The 17,452-nt window shown below is 56.5% G+C and overlaps 1 protein-coding gene across 11 annotated transcripts in view; it reads left to right on the top strand.

Annotated features, from left to right (window-relative positions):
* CDK18 (cyclin dependent kinase 18) overlaps window positions 1-16,570 on the top strand; it is a 28,336-nt gene extending 11,766 nt beyond the window's left edge. For 5 of the 11 annotated variants that reach the window (XM_017880960.1, XM_017880959.1, XM_017880962.1 and 2 more), the window contains exons 2-16: window positions 6,992-7,142; window positions 7,333-7,565; window positions 8,083-8,208; window positions 8,988-9,044; window positions 9,901-10,015; window positions 10,203-10,297; window positions 10,601-10,663; window positions 11,619-11,742; window positions 11,873-11,993; window positions 12,809-12,906; window positions 13,135-13,240; window positions 13,334-13,376; window positions 14,079-14,169; window positions 14,423-14,500; window positions 15,135-16,570. In XM_017880960.1, the coding sequence (XP_017736449.1) occupies window positions 7,013-7,142; window positions 7,333-7,565; window positions 8,083-8,208; window positions 8,988-9,044; window positions 9,901-10,015; window positions 10,203-10,297; window positions 10,601-10,663; window positions 11,619-11,742; window positions 11,873-11,993; window positions 12,809-12,906; window positions 13,135-13,240; window positions 13,334-13,376; window positions 14,079-14,169; window positions 14,423-14,500; window positions 15,135-15,169 (1,515 nt within the window). In that variant the 5' untranslated portion in view covers window positions 6,992-7,012 and the 3' untranslated portion in view covers window positions 15,170-16,570. The remainder of the gene's footprint in view (window positions 1-6,991; window positions 7,143-7,332; window positions 7,566-8,082; window positions 8,209-8,987; window positions 9,045-9,900; window positions 10,016-10,202; window positions 10,298-10,600; window positions 10,664-11,618; window positions 11,743-11,872; window positions 11,994-12,808; window positions 12,907-13,134; window positions 13,241-13,333; window positions 13,377-14,078; window positions 14,170-14,422; window positions 14,501-15,134) is intronic. The other 6 variants (XM_017880965.1, XM_017880964.1, XM_017880966.1 and 3 more) reach the window with 2 other exon arrangements.
* The last annotated feature ends 882 nt before the right edge of the window (window positions 16,571-17,452 follow it).

Below are 17,452 nucleotides of genomic sequence, written 5' to 3'. Positions count from 1 at the left end.
CTAGTTCTTTGAAATTCATCCAAGGCCCAAAGTGGCTGAGTGACTGAGGCAGGGGCAGGGACTGGGAGACAGGGTGTCATAGGGATCCTGGCTGGTGGTCAGCCTTCGTGACTGAGGGGCAGACCCTCTGGGCTTCAGATAGTGGGCAGCCGCAAGTTACATCCCCCAACCCCTACCCCTGGGCCCACAGAGACCAAGATTGAAAAGAAAAGCAAAGAAAACAAAAAGAGGGACTTGGGGATGCATCTAACATGCGCCTGGAACACAGCGGATGCTCTATATGTGCCTGTAAAGCAGACACGTGCCTGCTGTATGCCACCAGCACCAGGCATAGAGACCAATGTGCTCCAGGTGAGGGAGACAGGTAAAAAGGCATGCCCCATTGAAGGAGGGGCACCTGGTGGTCCTGGAGGTGTGGGGTGAGTTCCGGGAAGCTCCTGAAGGCCCCAGGGACTTGTACAGCATGCAGGGGGCAATGAGGAGGGGCAAAGCCAGAGAGGAAGGGGCCCCAGATCTCGAATGGCCTTTAGGTGCAGGCTGGGGAATCGGGGCTTTGTTCAAGAGGAGGGCAAAGAGGCATCTTGAAGAGGTTTGCTGAGAGGAGACTCCAGTCCTGGCCCCAGGAGCTTAAGAAGTGAAGCTGGCTTTCCCACTCTCCAGTCTACAGCATCCCAGATTCCCAGGATGCTCCACCAACCTCCTTCTGCACCTCCATGGTCTCTGGATCAAGGTCTCTCAGGGGTCCAGCCCCAGGGCAGGTGTTAGGTCTGGGGCCTGGGACAGGTTGTCCCAGCAGTCAGTGGGCTGGGAATCTGCCCTGTCTGGACACTGGGGCCCTGGAGCTGGCCGGGCCTGCTCTGTGGAGCTTTCTTTCCTCCTAAGATAGAAGATGGAGATTGTCTGCCAGGAACCGGGGTTCCCTGCCTTGCACGGGCCCCACCCTGAGTGGCCCTGCAGTTGTCTAAGGAGGGGGGACCCTGCCTCCCTGGCCCTTCTCCTCCTCACATCTGCCAAGAGATGATCCTGCTCCCTGTCTCCTGGCCCTCTTCTATCCTGGAATCCGAAAGCACTTTTCAATAAGGAAGGCTGCATGGATGTTTGATGAAGTTTATATGAGGACTCTTTTTGTCTGGGCAGGAACTTGAGAGATGAGAGCCAAGCTTTGCTGGACATCTTCCCTGTGCCAGCGGTGTGTTGTGTTGGCTCACCCAGCATGTCCACTAAGATACCACTGGACATTGAAAATGTCACCTGCTCAACATCCAACTCCTGGTCTTCCCACTGAAACCATTACTCCCAGAATGCCTTGTCTCCTCCAGTGACTGTTCCATCCCTCCACTCCGGCTGCTTGGCCAAAACCCTGCAGAGTCATGCTTGACTCTTTTCTCACCCACAACATGCAATCCATCTGCAAAGCTCTTTGGCTCCACCTTCAAAATATAGCCTGAATCCAGTCACTTCTCACCACCTCCACTGCTCCACACTGGTCCCAGCCACCACCAAGCTCTCTCCCCTGGGCCTCAGCAGCAGCCTCCTGCCCAGGCTCTCTGCTCTCCCATTGCTCCCCTTGTCTGTTCTCAAAACAGCAGCGTGTTAAAGCCTCAGTGAGATCATGTCAGTCATCTGATCAAACCCTCCTTACCCCTCGAGGCCCAATACAGCTGCTCTGCGCTCCCATCCAGCATCCTCTCCAGCCACATCATCATCCTGCAGTGAACCAGACTCACTTCTGCCTCAGGACCTTTGCCCCTGCTGTTCCCTTGCTGACCTGCTTCTCCCAGACCCTGCATGACTGACCCCATCACCTTACACCTACTCTGGATTTCTCCTGAGATGTCACCTGCTTCTCGGAGAGGCCTTCCTGACCACCCTGCTTAAACTTGCAATTGCACTTCCCACACCTTCCCTCTTTCCTGCATGAATTCCCATCATTTCACTTGTCACCATCCATCATACTGTGTATTCATTCTGTGTATTGTCTGCACCTCCCTGCCCCTGATGGAAGGTATTAGGAAAGGAATTAATATCTGTTTCATTCATCTGTGGATTCTCAGGGTCTGCAACAGTGCCTGGCATGCAGCAGGTGTTCAATAATTGTTGAATGAATGATTGGAGCCAGGAGTGAGAGGGGTTTTATAATGTTATTGCGATTCCACAGCCTGCTAGTGGTAGCACCAGAGTTTGGGTTTGTTTGGCATGCAATTCAGAGTGGGAGAAAACAGTCAAGCCTAGGCCACAGGGAAGGGGCAAGGGTGGGGAGGGCTCCAGGCAGGAGAAGAAAGGAGCAACAAGGTCACGTTTGTGCACTTCGCAACAACCAGGAAACTGCTGCGTGATCTCCAGCAAGTCATTTCCCCTCTCGGAGCCTCAGCATCTTCACTGGGCAAGGGATGGGGATGGAGGGTGTGTGAGCGTCTTCCCCTGCTAACATTCTGGGAGGCCAGCCCTGCTCACTGGGTGCACAGTGGCCTCTGGCAACTGCTGGCTTTCCTCCCAGCCTGGCTCCTCCTTCCTCCTTCTGTGCCACTCATGGCTCTGGCACCAGCAGGAAGTTCTGGGCTGGCTGCTGTGTCCCTGGAAGCAAGCAACTGGAGCGGGCTGAGAGCTTTATGACTTACCTGGGCAGGGAAGTGGGAGGGGAGGCTGGCTGGGGTCTGCCTGCCCACCCTGCAGCTCCTCAGTGGGACTCTGCTCCTTCTACTTCCCCCACCCCCACTGCCAGGCCAGCATCCCTGGATGCCCATTGCCCTCTTCCCCTGGCACTAGTTGCACGGGGACAGCCCCAGATGGCTCCTTGGCCTGGGGACAAAGGCTGTGCTGTGCCTGGCCCTGGGCTGTGCCTCAGGCTGGTCATACTGAGTCCTTCTGTCCCCACTTGGGGGTGAGGGGCAGACAGCACTAAGGTGACAGGCCTTTTTCCTGTCTCCCTTCCCCTCAACCCCCAAATCTGAGGAGCTGACTCTCCCAAGGGAAAAATGACAGAGGCATCTTGTGTCTTGACCTAGGGAACAACAGACTATTCACTGCCCAGTCTGCCCTGTCACACCCAAGACCCTGCTGGGTTCAATGCCCCGATTGTCCCCAGCAGAGAGAGACATCCACTCTGCTGTGGTCACCACCCCCACCGCCTGCTCCCCTGTCACCATCAGGAAGTCCATCCTTCATCTGACCTCCATCCCTCCATCAGGAAGTCCATCCTACATCTGACCTCCATCCCTCCTGCTACTGACAGGCACTTCCTCTCGGGCTCCTCTCCTGCGGGTGGAGAACAGCTGGTCTCCATCGCCTGCACTGCTTGGCCCCACATTCTTGCTCCAGTCAGCTGCCTCTGGCCTCACCCTCCCTCCGTCTCCCTGCCGTTCACCCCACCCCAGGCACAGGCTGGTGGCTCCTTGCTCCTCACTGAACCTTGGGGAGAGCAGGTGTGACTCAGGGCTGAATCTCCTTTGTCTTGCAGAAATGGGGGGCCTCCTTCCCGGAGGCTTTTAATGAGCTCCCTTCTCCTCAGCCTACAATCAAGAGCAAGGGTGTGAGATTTATGGCTGCTACTTGTAGATTCCTGAGCCGCAAATCCAACAGGCCATCCCATAAATCCCGGACTGCAGGACGGTTTTATGGGGAAGCCCTGTTTTTAGAAAGGGGTGTGGCTGGTCTCCCTCCTGGCAGAGCTCAGACCTCAGGGAGCCAAGTGGCCGCCTCTCCTCACCCCCAGAGAACAACCATGACAAAGCACGGGGACATCGGGGACATCGGGGACATCGGTGGGTGCCGTGCAGATGCGCCAGCTTCCAGGACAGAGAGACTTCCTCTCCTGTGGGGGGCCTCCTGCTTCCCTTCCCTGCTCTGAGGATCCCCTGCCTCAGCACAGGAGGGTAGTCTGGAAGCCTGGGCAGATAATTGTCCCTGACCTGGACCTTAGATGTTTCCTGGTCACAACTCCAGGTGTACATCATTGGAGATGTTTTTTCAAATGCATTTTCCCAGACACCATTCTCAGAACCTCAGTTCCAGAATCTCAGGGTAAGACCTGGGAATCTGAATTTTTTTACAATGCTCCCTGGTGATTCTAATGCTCAGCTATCTTTGAAAATAGTTGGCTGAGTGCAGTGGCAGTGGCTCATGCCTGTAATCCTAGCACTTTGGGAGGCCGAGGCAGGCAGATCACTTGAGGTCAGGAGTTCAAGACCAGCCTGGCCAACATGGCGAAACACTGTCTCTACTGAAAACACAAAAATTAGCTGGGTGTGGTGGTGCAGGCCTGTAATCCCAGCTACTTGGGAGGCTGAGGCATGAGAATTGCTTGAGCCTGGAAGGTTGCAGTGAGCCAAGATCATGCCACTGCACTCCAGCTTGGGTGACAGAGTGAGACTCTATCTCAAAAAAAAAAGAAAAAAGAAAAAAGAAAAAAGAAAATAATTGATCTGTACAGAGGGCCATCTCCACTCTCCTATCTTACTTGGAAATGGGAGTCACCAGGTAGGAGTGTCTGGGTCCTCTTGTCACCAGGACCCATACCTCCTGCCACCATCAAGAAGCCTCCAGTGGCCTGGATGCTATACACAAGTGTGAGGCTTGGTGACTGCCCTCTGGAGGCTTCCTATCTGCAAGAGTCCTGCAGACAGCAGACCTGAGACATTGCACAGAGCCATGGAGGAGCAGCTGAAGATGACTGACAGGAAGGAGTTTAGGGATGGGGAGACAGGAAAGTCCAAGGCTGGTGGGCTTTGCCAAGGAAGCCAAAGAGGAAGCGCTTTCAGCTACCTTCTCATCAAAGGAGGCATCACTAGCCCCTGAGTTCCTTGAGAATAGGGACCACCCTTTACTTGCCTCTGAAACCCTCATGCCTGGCACAATGCTGGTGCATATTAGGTGTTCAGTTTTTTTGTTTGTTTGTTTTTTGAGACAGAGTCTTGCTCTGTCGCCCAGGCTGGAGTGCAATGGCGCAATCTCCACTCACTGCAACCTCCACCTCCAGGGTTTAAGCGATTCTCCTGCCTCAGCCTCCCAAGTAACTGGGGTCACAGGCACATGCCACCATGCCCCACTAATTTTGGGGGGGTTTTTTTTGGGTTTTTTTTTTTGTAATTTTTTTTGTATTTTTAGTAGAGACAGGGTTTCGCCATGTTGGCCAGGCTGGTCTCAAACTCCTGACCTCAAGTGATCCACCTGCCTCAGCCTCCCAAAGTGCTGGGATTATAGGCATGAGCCACCATGCCTGGCCAGTTCGTTTGTTGAGTGGAACTGAGTGAGACTTCAGGGCCCACTGAGAGATGGACCTTCCTAGCACTGCAGACCCAAGGCCTCCACTCTGAGAGATGCCAGCTTGCTGAAGAAATGGAGAGCCTGTTCATACCCAGCCATGAATCTCGGCTGGGATCAGGGCGACTGGAGGGCCACCACTGAGCTGTGTTTGGGGGCAGCCAGGAGCATGCGCTGCCAGACAGAGGACCCTTTCCAGGCTGGCTGAGGACAGAAGGATGTGATCATTAAGCAAAGCCAACATGTTACTGACCCATAATCCCTTAAACCAGGAGGATTCGGGAAAGGCCTGGTCGCCTTGGCAACCAGGTGCTGGCCAGTGGCAGGGCTGAGCATCCTCCAGGAGTGGGCTGTGCCTGGTGCATGGGTAACAGCTGGGAGTGGGTGCAGCACGGCCCATCACAGGGCTCACCCCGTGGTGCCTTCTTGCTGGCATGGGCAGAAGCCCTTGTGAGGCCTCAAGGGCAGTGTGTGCAGAGCAGGATGACAGGCGGCTGCACTGAGGGTGTAGGAAACCATGAAGGGAAGTGGAGGGGAGGTGGGACAGTGCTGCTCTGGGTTTTCAGGGCAGGAGGGAGAAAGGAGGGTCTGCAGGAAGAAGCAGTTGCATGGGTCTCATTGGGTAGCCAGCAGGGCGTCCTCTATGGGGGTGTCTCTGCCAAGAGGACCGAGCTGCAAGTCTAAGAAGGACAGACATCAGCTCCCCTCCCTGCCTCTCTGCCCTGAGGGAAAGGAGGGTAGCCCCCCTCCCCCAGCCCTGTGCTCCTCCCCTAAGGCCAGAGGGCACGAGGAGCTGGAGAGCCTGAAGAAGAAAGCTTTCATGGTTGGGGACAGGGCCGTGGGGGTGGGCAGAAAGCTCACACTGCTCGTCCATGGTGTTCTCGGTAGGGGATACCCTGCCTGCTTGGCGGGCTCTGGCATGGGAAGAGGCCAGCAGAGATCAGGCCTCATCTTCCCTAGGGCTCGACTTGTATTTCTGGCAAGCTTCTGTGTTTGCCCTGAGACCTTCCACTGCTCTTGACCTCCCATATTTCAGCTGGAGAGGCGATGCAGCTGGCCAGCTCTGATGCACTCTTCCCTTCCCTCCTCCTTTTCCCCTCTTGCCTCCTGGGGTGTGCCAGAGCAGGGACCTTCATGTGTCAGTATCAGAGGTGAAATGAGGTTTGAACCCAATCGTGTCCCAAGGGTGTTGGCCAAGCTGACATTCAGTTTATGGGCCTTGGTCAGTAAGATTTACTGGCTGTTGACACATTCAAGCCCTTGGACACAAGTTGGTAAATTTCTCCTGGCCCAATGACTGCCCGGTTCTGGCACCCTCCCTGCCACCCCAACCCTTCCCCCAGAACTCTCTAGACCTCTAGCAGCTAAAGGGCTCAGGTCTGGGGGACCTTCAGGATCCTCTTTGCACATCATGCCTGCTATTATGACCAGTACTTTGCTGGACTAAGTGGTCCATAGAGAACTGCACGGGGTGTGGCCGGGTGGGTTGTTGGTGGGAGATGGGGGCAGTGCTGAGAGTTGCTGGGAGGAAGAGGGTAACTGGGAAGAAGAGGGTGAACACCCACCCTCAGGGGGGTCAAACTTTGGAGAAGACACAACCCTGGCTCCCAGTGATGGCGGCATACAGGTCGACAGAACTTGATGGAAAGAGAGAGCTGAATTCCCAGTGGGTGGAGACCCAGACTGGTTGCCTTGTTCATTTCACCTGCTCTTCTCACACCTCCCATCTCAGGACCTGGCTGCCCGGTCCCTCATGATCATGAACAAGATGAAGAACTTTAAGCGCCGTTTCTCCCTGTCAGTGCCCCGCACTGAGACCATCGAAGAATCCTTGGCTGAATTCACAGAGCAATTCAACCAGCTCCACAACCGGCGGAACGAGGGTGAGAGGTCTGGGTCCACCCAGCACCTCTCCCACCTACCAGACACTCCCCAGGCACCTCCTTCCCCTCTCTGCCCACCCCTTCCCCACTGGCCTTAGGAGAGGAGCACAGGGCTGGGGGAGGGGGGAGCTACCCTCCTCTCCCTCAGGGCAGAGAGGCAGGGAGGGGAGCTGATGCCTGTCCCTCTTAGACTTGCAGCTCGGTCCTCTTGGCAGAGACCCCCCGCAGGAGTGCAGTACCTTCTCCCCAACGGACAGCGGGGAGGAGCCGGGGCAGTTGTCCCCCGGTGTGCAGTTCCAGCGGCGGCAGAACCAGCGCCGCTTCTCCATGGAGGTGAGGGCCTCTGGAGCTCTGCCCCGGAAGGTGGCAGGATGCATGCACAGGGGTGTGCACAGGAGGGCAGCTGCCTTACAGCCAGACTTTGTGAGTTCAAATTCCAGCTCTGCCATTCATTAGCTCTGTGACTTTGAGCAAGTTACTCAACCTCTGTGCACCATGGTCTCCTTGTCTTTAAAATGGTCATCATGGATTAAATGGGTTAATCTATGCCAAGAACTTAGAACATTCCTGAACTTAGCAAGGGCTAGACAATTTGACTATTTGATCCACACACATAGGCCCAAATATACGAAAAAAATATACTTACAGAATCGGTGCCTGTAAGGGCATGAGATTCATGTTGCACAGATGGTGATACTGTGGCCCAGAGAGGCGGAGAGTGACCTGGTTGTGCTAAGGTCACACAGCAGCCCCGGGTGTTCATGTGTATGTCTTGAGCACACACTGGGAGCAGCTGTGAGCTTGGGGTCACAGCCTGTGATTGGGCTCTGAATGGTTGTTCCGTAGGGAACGCTAGGTCCAGAGTGAGAGTCTGGGGCCCCACAGCCCTAGCTACCCTGAAGCCAACAGTGGTGTCCCCATCTCATCCCTGTCACCACAGGACGTCAGCAAGAGGCTCTCTCTGCCCATGGATATCCGCCTGCCCCAGGAATTCCTACAGAAGCTACAGATGGAGAGCCCAGATCTGCCCAAGCCGCCCAGCCGCATGTCCCGCCGGGCCTCCCTGGTGAGTCCCAAGAGGGTCAGAGGACACAAGGTGGGGTGATACGCCCTCCCCAGCACAGGCCTCCCAGGTGAGAGGCCTATATGGTGTTTCCAGGAAGATTCCTGGGCCTCTGGCGCCACCTGCTGGCTTGAGTGCATTCAACTAGCTCGTCCTCCTACATCATCCATTTCCTAGATGAGTCCCACTTGGGCTAGAATGGGACTCTAAGCCTACACCAGGTCCCACGATCTCCACATGGTTAAGATCAATAGGCCAGTTGGCATGTGCCTTCCAGTCCTAGCTGCCTATCAGAGCTGTTTGGGACATCTTACAAAACACAGACTCTAGGACCCCTCCAGACACCTATAGAATCAGCCTCTCCGGCTAGGGGGTCCAGAAATCCGTCTTGTTAAGGGTTGGATACACCTGAGCTAGAAGTGTGCTGATGAGACACACCATCAGGTAGGTGGGTTCTGAACTGGACACTCAAGGTAAAACGGGAAAAAAGGCAGCATTCACTCTGGAGGAGCTTGTGGTCTCAGTCGGAGACACAGGTAGCCAAGATGTGCAACAATCCCAGGTGCCACAGCCCTGGGCTCCACACTCTTGGCTGTCCTGGGAGGAAGAAACTCACACTTCCATGAGCTCTGTCCTTTATCACAGGGATAAAGGGAAAACGAGCCCCTTCCACCATGGGGTCTCATCCCTTCCCTCCCAGAGGCTGGATTTGGGGGAGGTGTCATGTCTCTGGAGCTGCTAAGGCCTTCAAGCTCATGGCATTCTGTGTCTCTCCCTCTCAGTCAGACATTGGCTTTGGGAAACTGGAAACATACGTGAAACTGGACAAACTGGGAGAGGTAAGACGCTGGCTTTGGTCTTCTCCAAATAGCCAGGCAGGGTGGCTTGGAGGAGGGGCAGACCTCCCTGGTCGGCCCTCTCTGGTCGGCCCTCTCTGGTTGGCCCTCTCATGGCCCCTGCCCCATAGACATGCACAGTCTTGGCTGTGCACTCTGGCCTAGCCTTTGGCAGGGGTTGAAGTGGGCTGAGATCCTGAAGGAGGGAGTGAGGATAGAGTAGCCATGGCCCTGGGCAGAATCCAGTCTTTTTTTTTTCTTCTTCAAGTCCTTCTTGCCTGGGTTCAAAACCTACCTCCACCATTTACTAGCTCTGTGACCTTTGGTGAGTTACATGACCTCTCTGTGTGCCTCAGTTTCTTCCTCTGTCCAATGAGATAGTAACTGTCCTATCACATAGGGTTATTGCGAGGATTGGGCAGGTTATGTACAGCACGCAGACGATGCCTGGCACATAGGAAGTGCTATATCACTTAAGTATTTCTGTTGTCACTGTGCAGAGGCCTGGGGTGGGTGAAGGTTTATAGAGAGGGGAACACACAGCCCTTTCCCTCCAGGAGCCCAAAGAGGTGACCTCTGTGTAAACATCAGCATCATATAAGGAAGAAAAAACCTGGTGTTATCATAGAGGGGCACACGGCGTGCTGGGGCTTAGAGGAAGGACGGATTCACTCCAACTGGGGGTCATTAGGGATGCTTCCTGGAGGAAGTAGGCTTTGGAGGAAACAGCATGTCAGTGAAGGGAGGAAGGGCACTCAGGCCCCAGTCATAGCCCAGGCAGAGGCACAAATGGGGAGACACTGGGCAGAGGCCAGCAGCACCTGAATGTGCCTGGGGCCACTGTGGCCCTCCATCCCAGGGCACCTATGCCACAGTCTTCAAAGGGCGCAGCAAACTGACGGAGAACCTCGTGGCTCTGAAAGAGATCCGGCTGGAGCATGAGGAGGGAGCGCCCTGCACTGCCATCCGAGAGGGTACCGCGTCCTAGGCTCCCACACTCCCCCTGGGGCTTCAGGAGGAGGGGTTCACCAGCCTGCGCCCTGGTAGGAGCTGGGGGTGGAGGGTCATTGCTGGAGTGGGACTCCTGGAGCTGACCCCAAGAAAAGAGGGTATGGGGATACATGGGGTCCTAGGGACCCAGGCAGGCTTATCTCCCCACAGTGTCTCTGCTGAAGAACCTGAAGCACGCCAATATTGTGACCCTGCATGACCTCATCCACACAGATCGGTCCCTCACCTTGGTGTTTGAGTACCTGGTGAGAGTCGGGCTGGGGCTGGCAGCCTCTCCCTCTTGTGGTAGAAACAGGGTGTGGGTAGGGGAGTGGGAAGCTGAGGAAGTGGGGGAAGTGGGATGAGGGCGAACCAGGCCTTGTTCTGGAATCAGGTTCTCAGATGCTCCCTTGCAGGAGTGGACCAAGAGCTCAGGCTTAGGGGTGGCTCAAGCCAGGGACCTGTCCCACTAGTGGGCGTGAGCCCTTCCCAGGGAGGGGCTTCCTCTCCTCAGCCTGTGTCTGGGCTTCTGGCCATGGGGCAGGACTGAGTCACGCTCTGTGTTCTAGGACAGTGACCTGAAGCAGTATCTGGATCACTGTGGGAACCTCATGAGCATGCACAACGTCAAGGTGAGGCCTCGGGGGCAGGGTCCCCCCATCTTGGCAGCCACCTGTTCAGAAGCCCAGTGCGGGGACCCACTCTCACCGCCAGGGATCCGGTTGCTGGGGTGGCTCACACCTTCCCACCTGGGAAAGAGGGAGAGGGCAGTGCCATCAACGAGTCTAGGAACTGGGTTGAGCACTTTACCCCAGGAACAGACACACACTCTCTGCCACTGTCTAGCTGTTGGTATAAAATCCACTCCCAACTCTGAACATCAGTTTCCCCATCCGTCAAATGGGAGTGTCAGCTACCTGCCGGAATGCAGGGAGGCTTCTGGGGAAACTGGGGGTTATGAATGACCTCTCCTGGTGTTTGTTAAAGAATCAAGGCTGGGTGTGTTGGCCCATGCCTATAATCCCAGCACTGGGAGGCCAGGGCAGGAAGATGGCTTAAACCCAGGAGTTTGAGACCAGCCTGGGCAACATGGCAAGACCTCATCTCTACTAAAAATTGGAAAACTAGCCTGGCACAGTAGCGTGCACCCATAGTCCCAGCTGCTTGAGAGGCTGAGGCAGGAGGACCACTTGAACCCGGGAGGTTGAGGCCGCAGTGAGCCATGATCATGCCACTGCATTCCAGCCTGGGTGACAGAGTAAAACGCTGTCTCTAAAAGAAAAAGAAAAAAAAAAAGGATCAATCACATACGTCTCCACATAGGCAGGCATCCTGACCCCCGTTCCCCTGACTGAGACTTCTCTGGTCTCCCCTACACTCACTGTCTCCTCTGCATCCCTGGTGTCCTCCCCTCTGGATGGGACTCCCTGGTGTGGGTGGGCCCAGGATGGGGGCTGCAGGGTAGGCAGGAGAATGAGGGGCTTGTGCTGACCTCACTGCTAAACCCCTGCCCCCATCCTGGTCCCAGCCTTGGAGCAGAGGCTCAGGGCCACCTTCCACCTCACATTTCTCTTCCCCCTCTCCCAGATTTTCATGTTCCAGCTGCTCCGGGGCCTTGCCTACTGTCACCACCGCAAGATCCTGCACCGAGACCTGAAGCCCCAGAACCTGCTCATCAACGAGAAGGGGGAGCTGAAGCTGGCCGACTTCGGTGAGGCTGGGGCTAGGGTTTGGGTCTGATGCCACTGGGGTGCCTCAAGGTGTGGGAGCAGTGGGGGAGGGCATAGCAGTCAACCCCACAGCACCTGTGGACAGAGGTCCAGTGACATGTCTGCCCCCAGGACTGGCCAGGGCCAAGTCAGTGCCCACAAAGACCTACTCCAATGAGGTGGTGACCCTGTGGTACAGGCCCCCCGATGTGCTGCTGGGATCCACAGAGTACTCCACCCCCATTGATATGTGGTGAGTGAGCACTGTGCGGACCGAGGAGGGGAGGACAGGCCTGGCCACACCTCCAGACTCTCTTTTGCTGCCCCAAGGGCCTCGGGGAAGAACTTCCTAACTTCCTTTGCCTAAAAGCCATGTGACATCCTGCTGAACTGGATGTTAAAAAACTAAGTCTGAAATAGAATCGGTTAGGGTTTCCCTGGCTTAAATAGACCCTCCAAGGCTGTGCATTTGAAATCCTCCCCCCGGGGCCTGTGGGAGGTTACCAGAGACTCAGAGGGTCCAGGAGGGCCCCTATAGTAAATACGATGAATCTTCCCCAAGCATCAGTCGCAGTGAAAATTTTGAAAGAGAAGTACTATTTTTATGTTAAAATGAACAAGCGTATGATTTGGTGTAAAATGAAAAATCAGCCCAAATTGCAAGCCAAGCCGCCAGTGGTGATGAATGGCTGCTGTGACTCCGCCCCGAGGTTCCCCAGGAGAATGGATTTATGTACTTCTCTCTTCCAGTGGGGCACACAGTGGAGAGAGTTTGAGACAACACTGCTGAGAGAATTGCCACATGGGCGCTGGCTGCACAGACCCAAACCTCACAGAGCGAAAGGGGAGAGGTCGCAGCTTTCCCGAGCCCAGGGAAGCCCCCAGAGAGGGGCTGTAGTGGGGCTGGGCAGTTCTAGGAGCCTCCACTGCCCTGGGCCACCCCTCCGCCGCCAGAGCCACGACCCCTGCAGCCACCTGTGGCAGGTCGTCGTTGGTGCCCTGGTGGAGCAGCCCTAGGAAGGGCGGCCGCCCCTGCCTGATGCCGCCCCTGCCCCTTGCTCCCCGCAGGGGCGTGGGCTGCATCCACTACGAGATGGCCACAGGGAGGCCCCTCTTCCCGGGCTCCACAGTCAAGGAGGAGCTGCACCTCATCTTCCGCCTCCTGGGTCAGTCTCCCGCTGCTCCGTCCCTCTCACCACCAGGGGGCGCCGGAACTCCGTCCAGCCCAGGCGTCGAGTGGGACGGGGAGGAGCGGCTAGCCTAGTTCTCTCCGGGGCGGGGACCCCCTGTGGCCTCGGCCATCTTTGCTCCCACCTCCTACGTTGCATCCCTTTCAAGTCGGCCTTGGCCCTGGGCCTCACGCAGGCCCTCCCCACCCTCTCTCGTCTCCCCAGGGACCCCCACAGAAGAGACGTGGCCCGGCGTGACCGCCTTCTCCGAGTTCCGCACCTACAGCTTCCCCCGCTACCTCCCGCAGCCGCTCATCAACCACGCGCCCAGGTAGCCCCGGCGCCCGCACCGCCCCTCCTGCTGTGGCCCTGGCTCTCCCACCCCCGCTCAGGCACAGCCTGTGTCCGCGCCTTCTCCTTGCAGGTTGGATACGGATGGCATCCACCTCCTAAGCAGCCTGCTCCCGGTGAGTGACCTCCCGGCGGGGCCCAGGGAGAGGCAGCCAAAGAGCCGAAGTCCCCGTGCCCCATGCTAGGCCTACGCCCCAACTTCTGTGGCTCATGTGCTCACACGTCTTTGAAACATCTTCCCTGTACTCTCCACCCCAAGGCCCAGGGGAGCACTGGCCTCCATACACATCCTCTGGAGTTTCTGCACTGCGAGCCCAAACCGTTACTAGCTGTGTAGCTCTGGGCAAGTTACAGAGCTCCTCCATGTCTCAGTTTCTTCCGCTGCAAAGTGGGATTAATTCCTATTTTATAAGCTGGCAGTGAGGATACACTGAGCTGACGGGACACACTTAGTGTGGTGCCTGTCTTCTAAGGCAGACGATGAAGGGTCGTTATCGGCACAACCCTTCCTATTATGGATGTTCTCCTTCTAATCATAGTTGGTTTGCATCTGTATTTCTATCCCAAGAGAAGGTCACTGTCCTCAAGTTTCATTTCTGGTTTTTCCTGGTGGCTGGAGACCAGGGAGCCTTCCCTTGAGTCTTGAGATGGCTTGAGGTTGGATTTGTGGTAGGGGCTGGAGGCTGACCTAGGGCTTCTCCTGTTAGTCTTAAGCCCCACCCACCTTGGTGCTCTAACCAGCACAGGAGTCCTGCTGCCCAGAGGGTTCCCTGCAGCCCCCCAGCCAGGGCCCAATAGCCCCACCTTGTGCCTTTCAGTATGAATCCAAGAGTCGCATGTCAGCAGAGGCTGCCCTGAGTCACCCCTACTTCCGGTCTTTGGGAGAGCGTGTGCACCAGCTTGAAGACAGTGAGTGTTGTCGGGGCAGGGAGCAGGGTCACCCAGAACCAAGGAAAGGGGGTGGTGAGTGTGGGTAGAAGAACCAGAACAAAGAGGCCAGAGGCCCCAGGCCCAGCTGAGCAGCCCTGGGCACCTGGCCTCCCCTGCTGGGGTTCTCACTGCAAACTGAGGGGGCAAACAGTGGAAATGAGATGCTGCCTCCAGGGCTCGGTTGGTCTGGTTCCACCCAGCTCTCTCCCCATCATGTCCTTCTCTCCCCCAGCTGCCTCCATCTTCTCCCTGAAAGAGATCCAGCTCCAGAAGGACCCAGGCTACCGAGGCTTGGCCTTCCAGCAGCCAGGTAGGGGCTTGTGCTCTCCTGGAGCCCTTCCCTTGTTAGTGGAAGCCAGGACAGGCTACCCCTCCCCAGTGGGGACTCCCGTGGTCCCCCCGCCACTTTATTCCCTTTGGAGTCTTTAGGGAGCAGAGAAAGGGTTGGTTTCTCCTGCCTAGGCTTCCTCTTCCAGCTCTTCCCTCTTCAACCCTCACCCCAGACAGGACATTGTGTTTGGCAGTAGCCCTGGCAAAGAGGCATGCTGTCTCTGGTGCATTCGCTCTGCAAACTCTGAGCTCTCTAATCAGATTCCATCCTGGGAGAACGGTACTTTGTTCCTAGAACAGTCAATGGCCTTGGACATTGACAAATGCTTCCCATGCATCCTCTCCTTTAATCCTTAAAACACCCCTTGAAGTTGGTACTACTACTGTTCCCCATTTCATAGTCAATGAAACTGAGGCTCTGGGAGGTTAAATCACAAGACATGCAGCTAGTAAGTAGCAGAGATGGGATTTGACACCAGGTCAGACCTGCTCCTGCGTGCATGCCCTTGCTTGCTCTGTCAGAGCAGCTCTGGGGGACAGCGACTATCCCTGCTGGTCTGGGGTACACCTTGGCCCAGCCTCCTCCCTGCAGCCTCACCTCCTCCATTCTCCAGGACGAGGGAAGAACAGGCGGCAGAGCATCTTCTGAGCCATGCCCACCCTGCCGTGGCCCAAGGGACAAGAGATCACATGGACCACAAATTCGGGTAGGATGGAACCTGTGTGGCCCTCAGAGGACTGAAGAACAAGGGCTGACAGCCAGCCCAGAAGACCGTTTGGCAGCCCTGCTGGCCACGGCTGTTTCTTCTCTGTGCTTCCCACGTGCCTCCCCAGTAGTCCTCACCTGCATACCAACCCCTCCATTACCCACGTCGGGGCTGGCATGAGCTGCTTCCCTGAGAGGACATGAGAAGGAGGGGGGACCTTGTACCCTCTCCCACCCTGAAGTGTTTGGGCACCTGCGTGGGATGCACATGGGCGAGAGAATTAAGGCACCAGGATGGGCACTGTGCCCTGGATACAGGGTTTACCCTCCTCCCCCGGGGGCCTGCCTAGGGCCAGTTTGGTAGTCCCCTTTTCTGGCCCCTTGGAGCCCACAGATGTTTCATCTTTTTCCCTTCTGAGAGCAAGAAGAGACATGGCATGCTCTCTGGGACCCTGGAATCCTAGGTGCCCACATGTGTGCCAAAGCCTGCCCTACCTGGCAGGTGTCCCACAGCAACAGAAGGAGTAGTGGTCCCCTTTCTTTCCATCAGCCCTACCCCACCCTCATTCCCCCGACTCCCTCTGGCTTGAACCGTGGCTGAGCAGCGCCGGCTGAGCAGCTATGTCCAGAGGTGGCCTGGGTCCGCCAGTTGCATGCCTGCCACCTCAGCCAGCCCCCACCCAGCTCACCAGTCTGAATGGAGTTGCCTTAAATTGGCAGGTGGTAGCGTGCTCACTGCTCTTGGAGCTGTGATCGGCTCCTGCCTGTCCACCCCATCCCCAGGTGGCTCCTGCTTATCTTACCATCCTGGGGCTCTGATTAGCCAGGCCTGGTCAGGGTCCTGGGGACGGCACCCAGATATGCAGAGTCACCCTGACACTGGTACCGGGCTGACCTCAGCTCCCGGAGGGTTGCACAGCCTCCCCATCCCTCCTTCCCGGCCCTTGTGGCTCGTGTCCACCTGATCCCAATACCAGCTTTCCCGAGCCCCTGCCACCCCAGAGGGCAGCCACGACAGGGAAAGGTGTAGATGCCACCATCTGAGGTAGAGGAATGTGGACCAGGAGCAGGCTGTGATGCTGAGACACTTGCCTCCGGGGGCCTGGAGCCTGGGGGTCCAGGGCCCCTGAAGAAGGCTCCCCTCTGTATCCCCCAGGTCTCCTCAACACTGGACTGATCCTGAATGGCACAGGCCAAGGCGAGGCTAGCCTCATCTTTCTACCCAGGCCCACTGCCCTGCCCACCTCAAGCCCCCACCCTCCACTCCTCCCCACGGTACTGTGAATATCCTGTGACTCAGCGCAGAGACAGATAATATATTTAATTCATGTTGTACAGAAAGGAGCAAGCGGTCTCATACAGAAAAGCTGATTTTGATAGATTGATGCCAAAGATGGAGAACCGAAGGCCCCTCTCCAGGCCTAATGAGTGTGGGTGGGGCGTGCTTGTGTGCATGTGTGTGTGTGTGTGTTGTGTGTGTATATATATATATATATAAAGTGAGGAGAGAGTTTGATTTGTGTGTATCTCTGACCTCCACCTCACCCCAGGCTGTGGGACAGGTGCCTAGCATTCACCCTGCTGTATCCTGGGTGCTGCTGCGTTCGGAGCAAGAAGTTGGCTTTTGCTGAGGAACATCAGTGGTGGTTGTGGGTAGGCAGAGGAGCCCCAGGCCTGGGAGTCTGACCTGTGGCCTAGCATTGGCCCAAGTTGGTGCCTGTGGGGTGGGGCTGGCCAGGAGAGCAAAGAGGGACTCCTGGACAGGGGTCTGGGGTCTGGCCGTGCAGCTGATGCCTGTGTTCCCAGCACCAAATGGCCCCCTGGCTTCTGGGGAGGGAGGGAGGCAGGATCAAGATGGGGTTGACATGGGAGATGGCCAAGACCAGGGTAGCAGGATGAGGGTGTGAGCCTTGCTGTAATTCAGGCCCTGCAAGCATTACTGCAGACCTCGAATACACCTCCTGCTGCTGCCTAGACCACCTCCCCATCTTTGATCTGGACGCCACCCCCGCCCACATCACACACAGCTCCCAAGGTGCTCAGAATCCTGCTGTTGTCCAATTCGGTATCCAGGTTTGTTCTTCCCGAGACCACTCTGAGAATGCCAGGCCCCAAGCCCTGCCTCGTGACCTGTCCTCATGCCTGGCCTTAAGCACTTTGCAGTTTGCCGGCATGGTTTGCAGTTACTGGAGAGGGTGGCTGCTTTCCAGAGGAGGAAGCTCATGC

Source organism: Rhinopithecus bieti, unplaced genomic scaffold (genome assembly GCF_001698545.2).
Source record: "Rhinopithecus bieti isolate Rb0 unplaced genomic scaffold, ASM169854v2 scaffold_12049, whole genome shotgun sequence".
In the NCBI taxonomy this organism is placed as follows: domain Eukaryota; kingdom Metazoa; phylum Chordata; class Mammalia; order Primates; family Cercopithecidae; genus Rhinopithecus; species Rhinopithecus bieti.
This window is presented reverse-complemented; position numbering and strand designations above follow the sequence as displayed.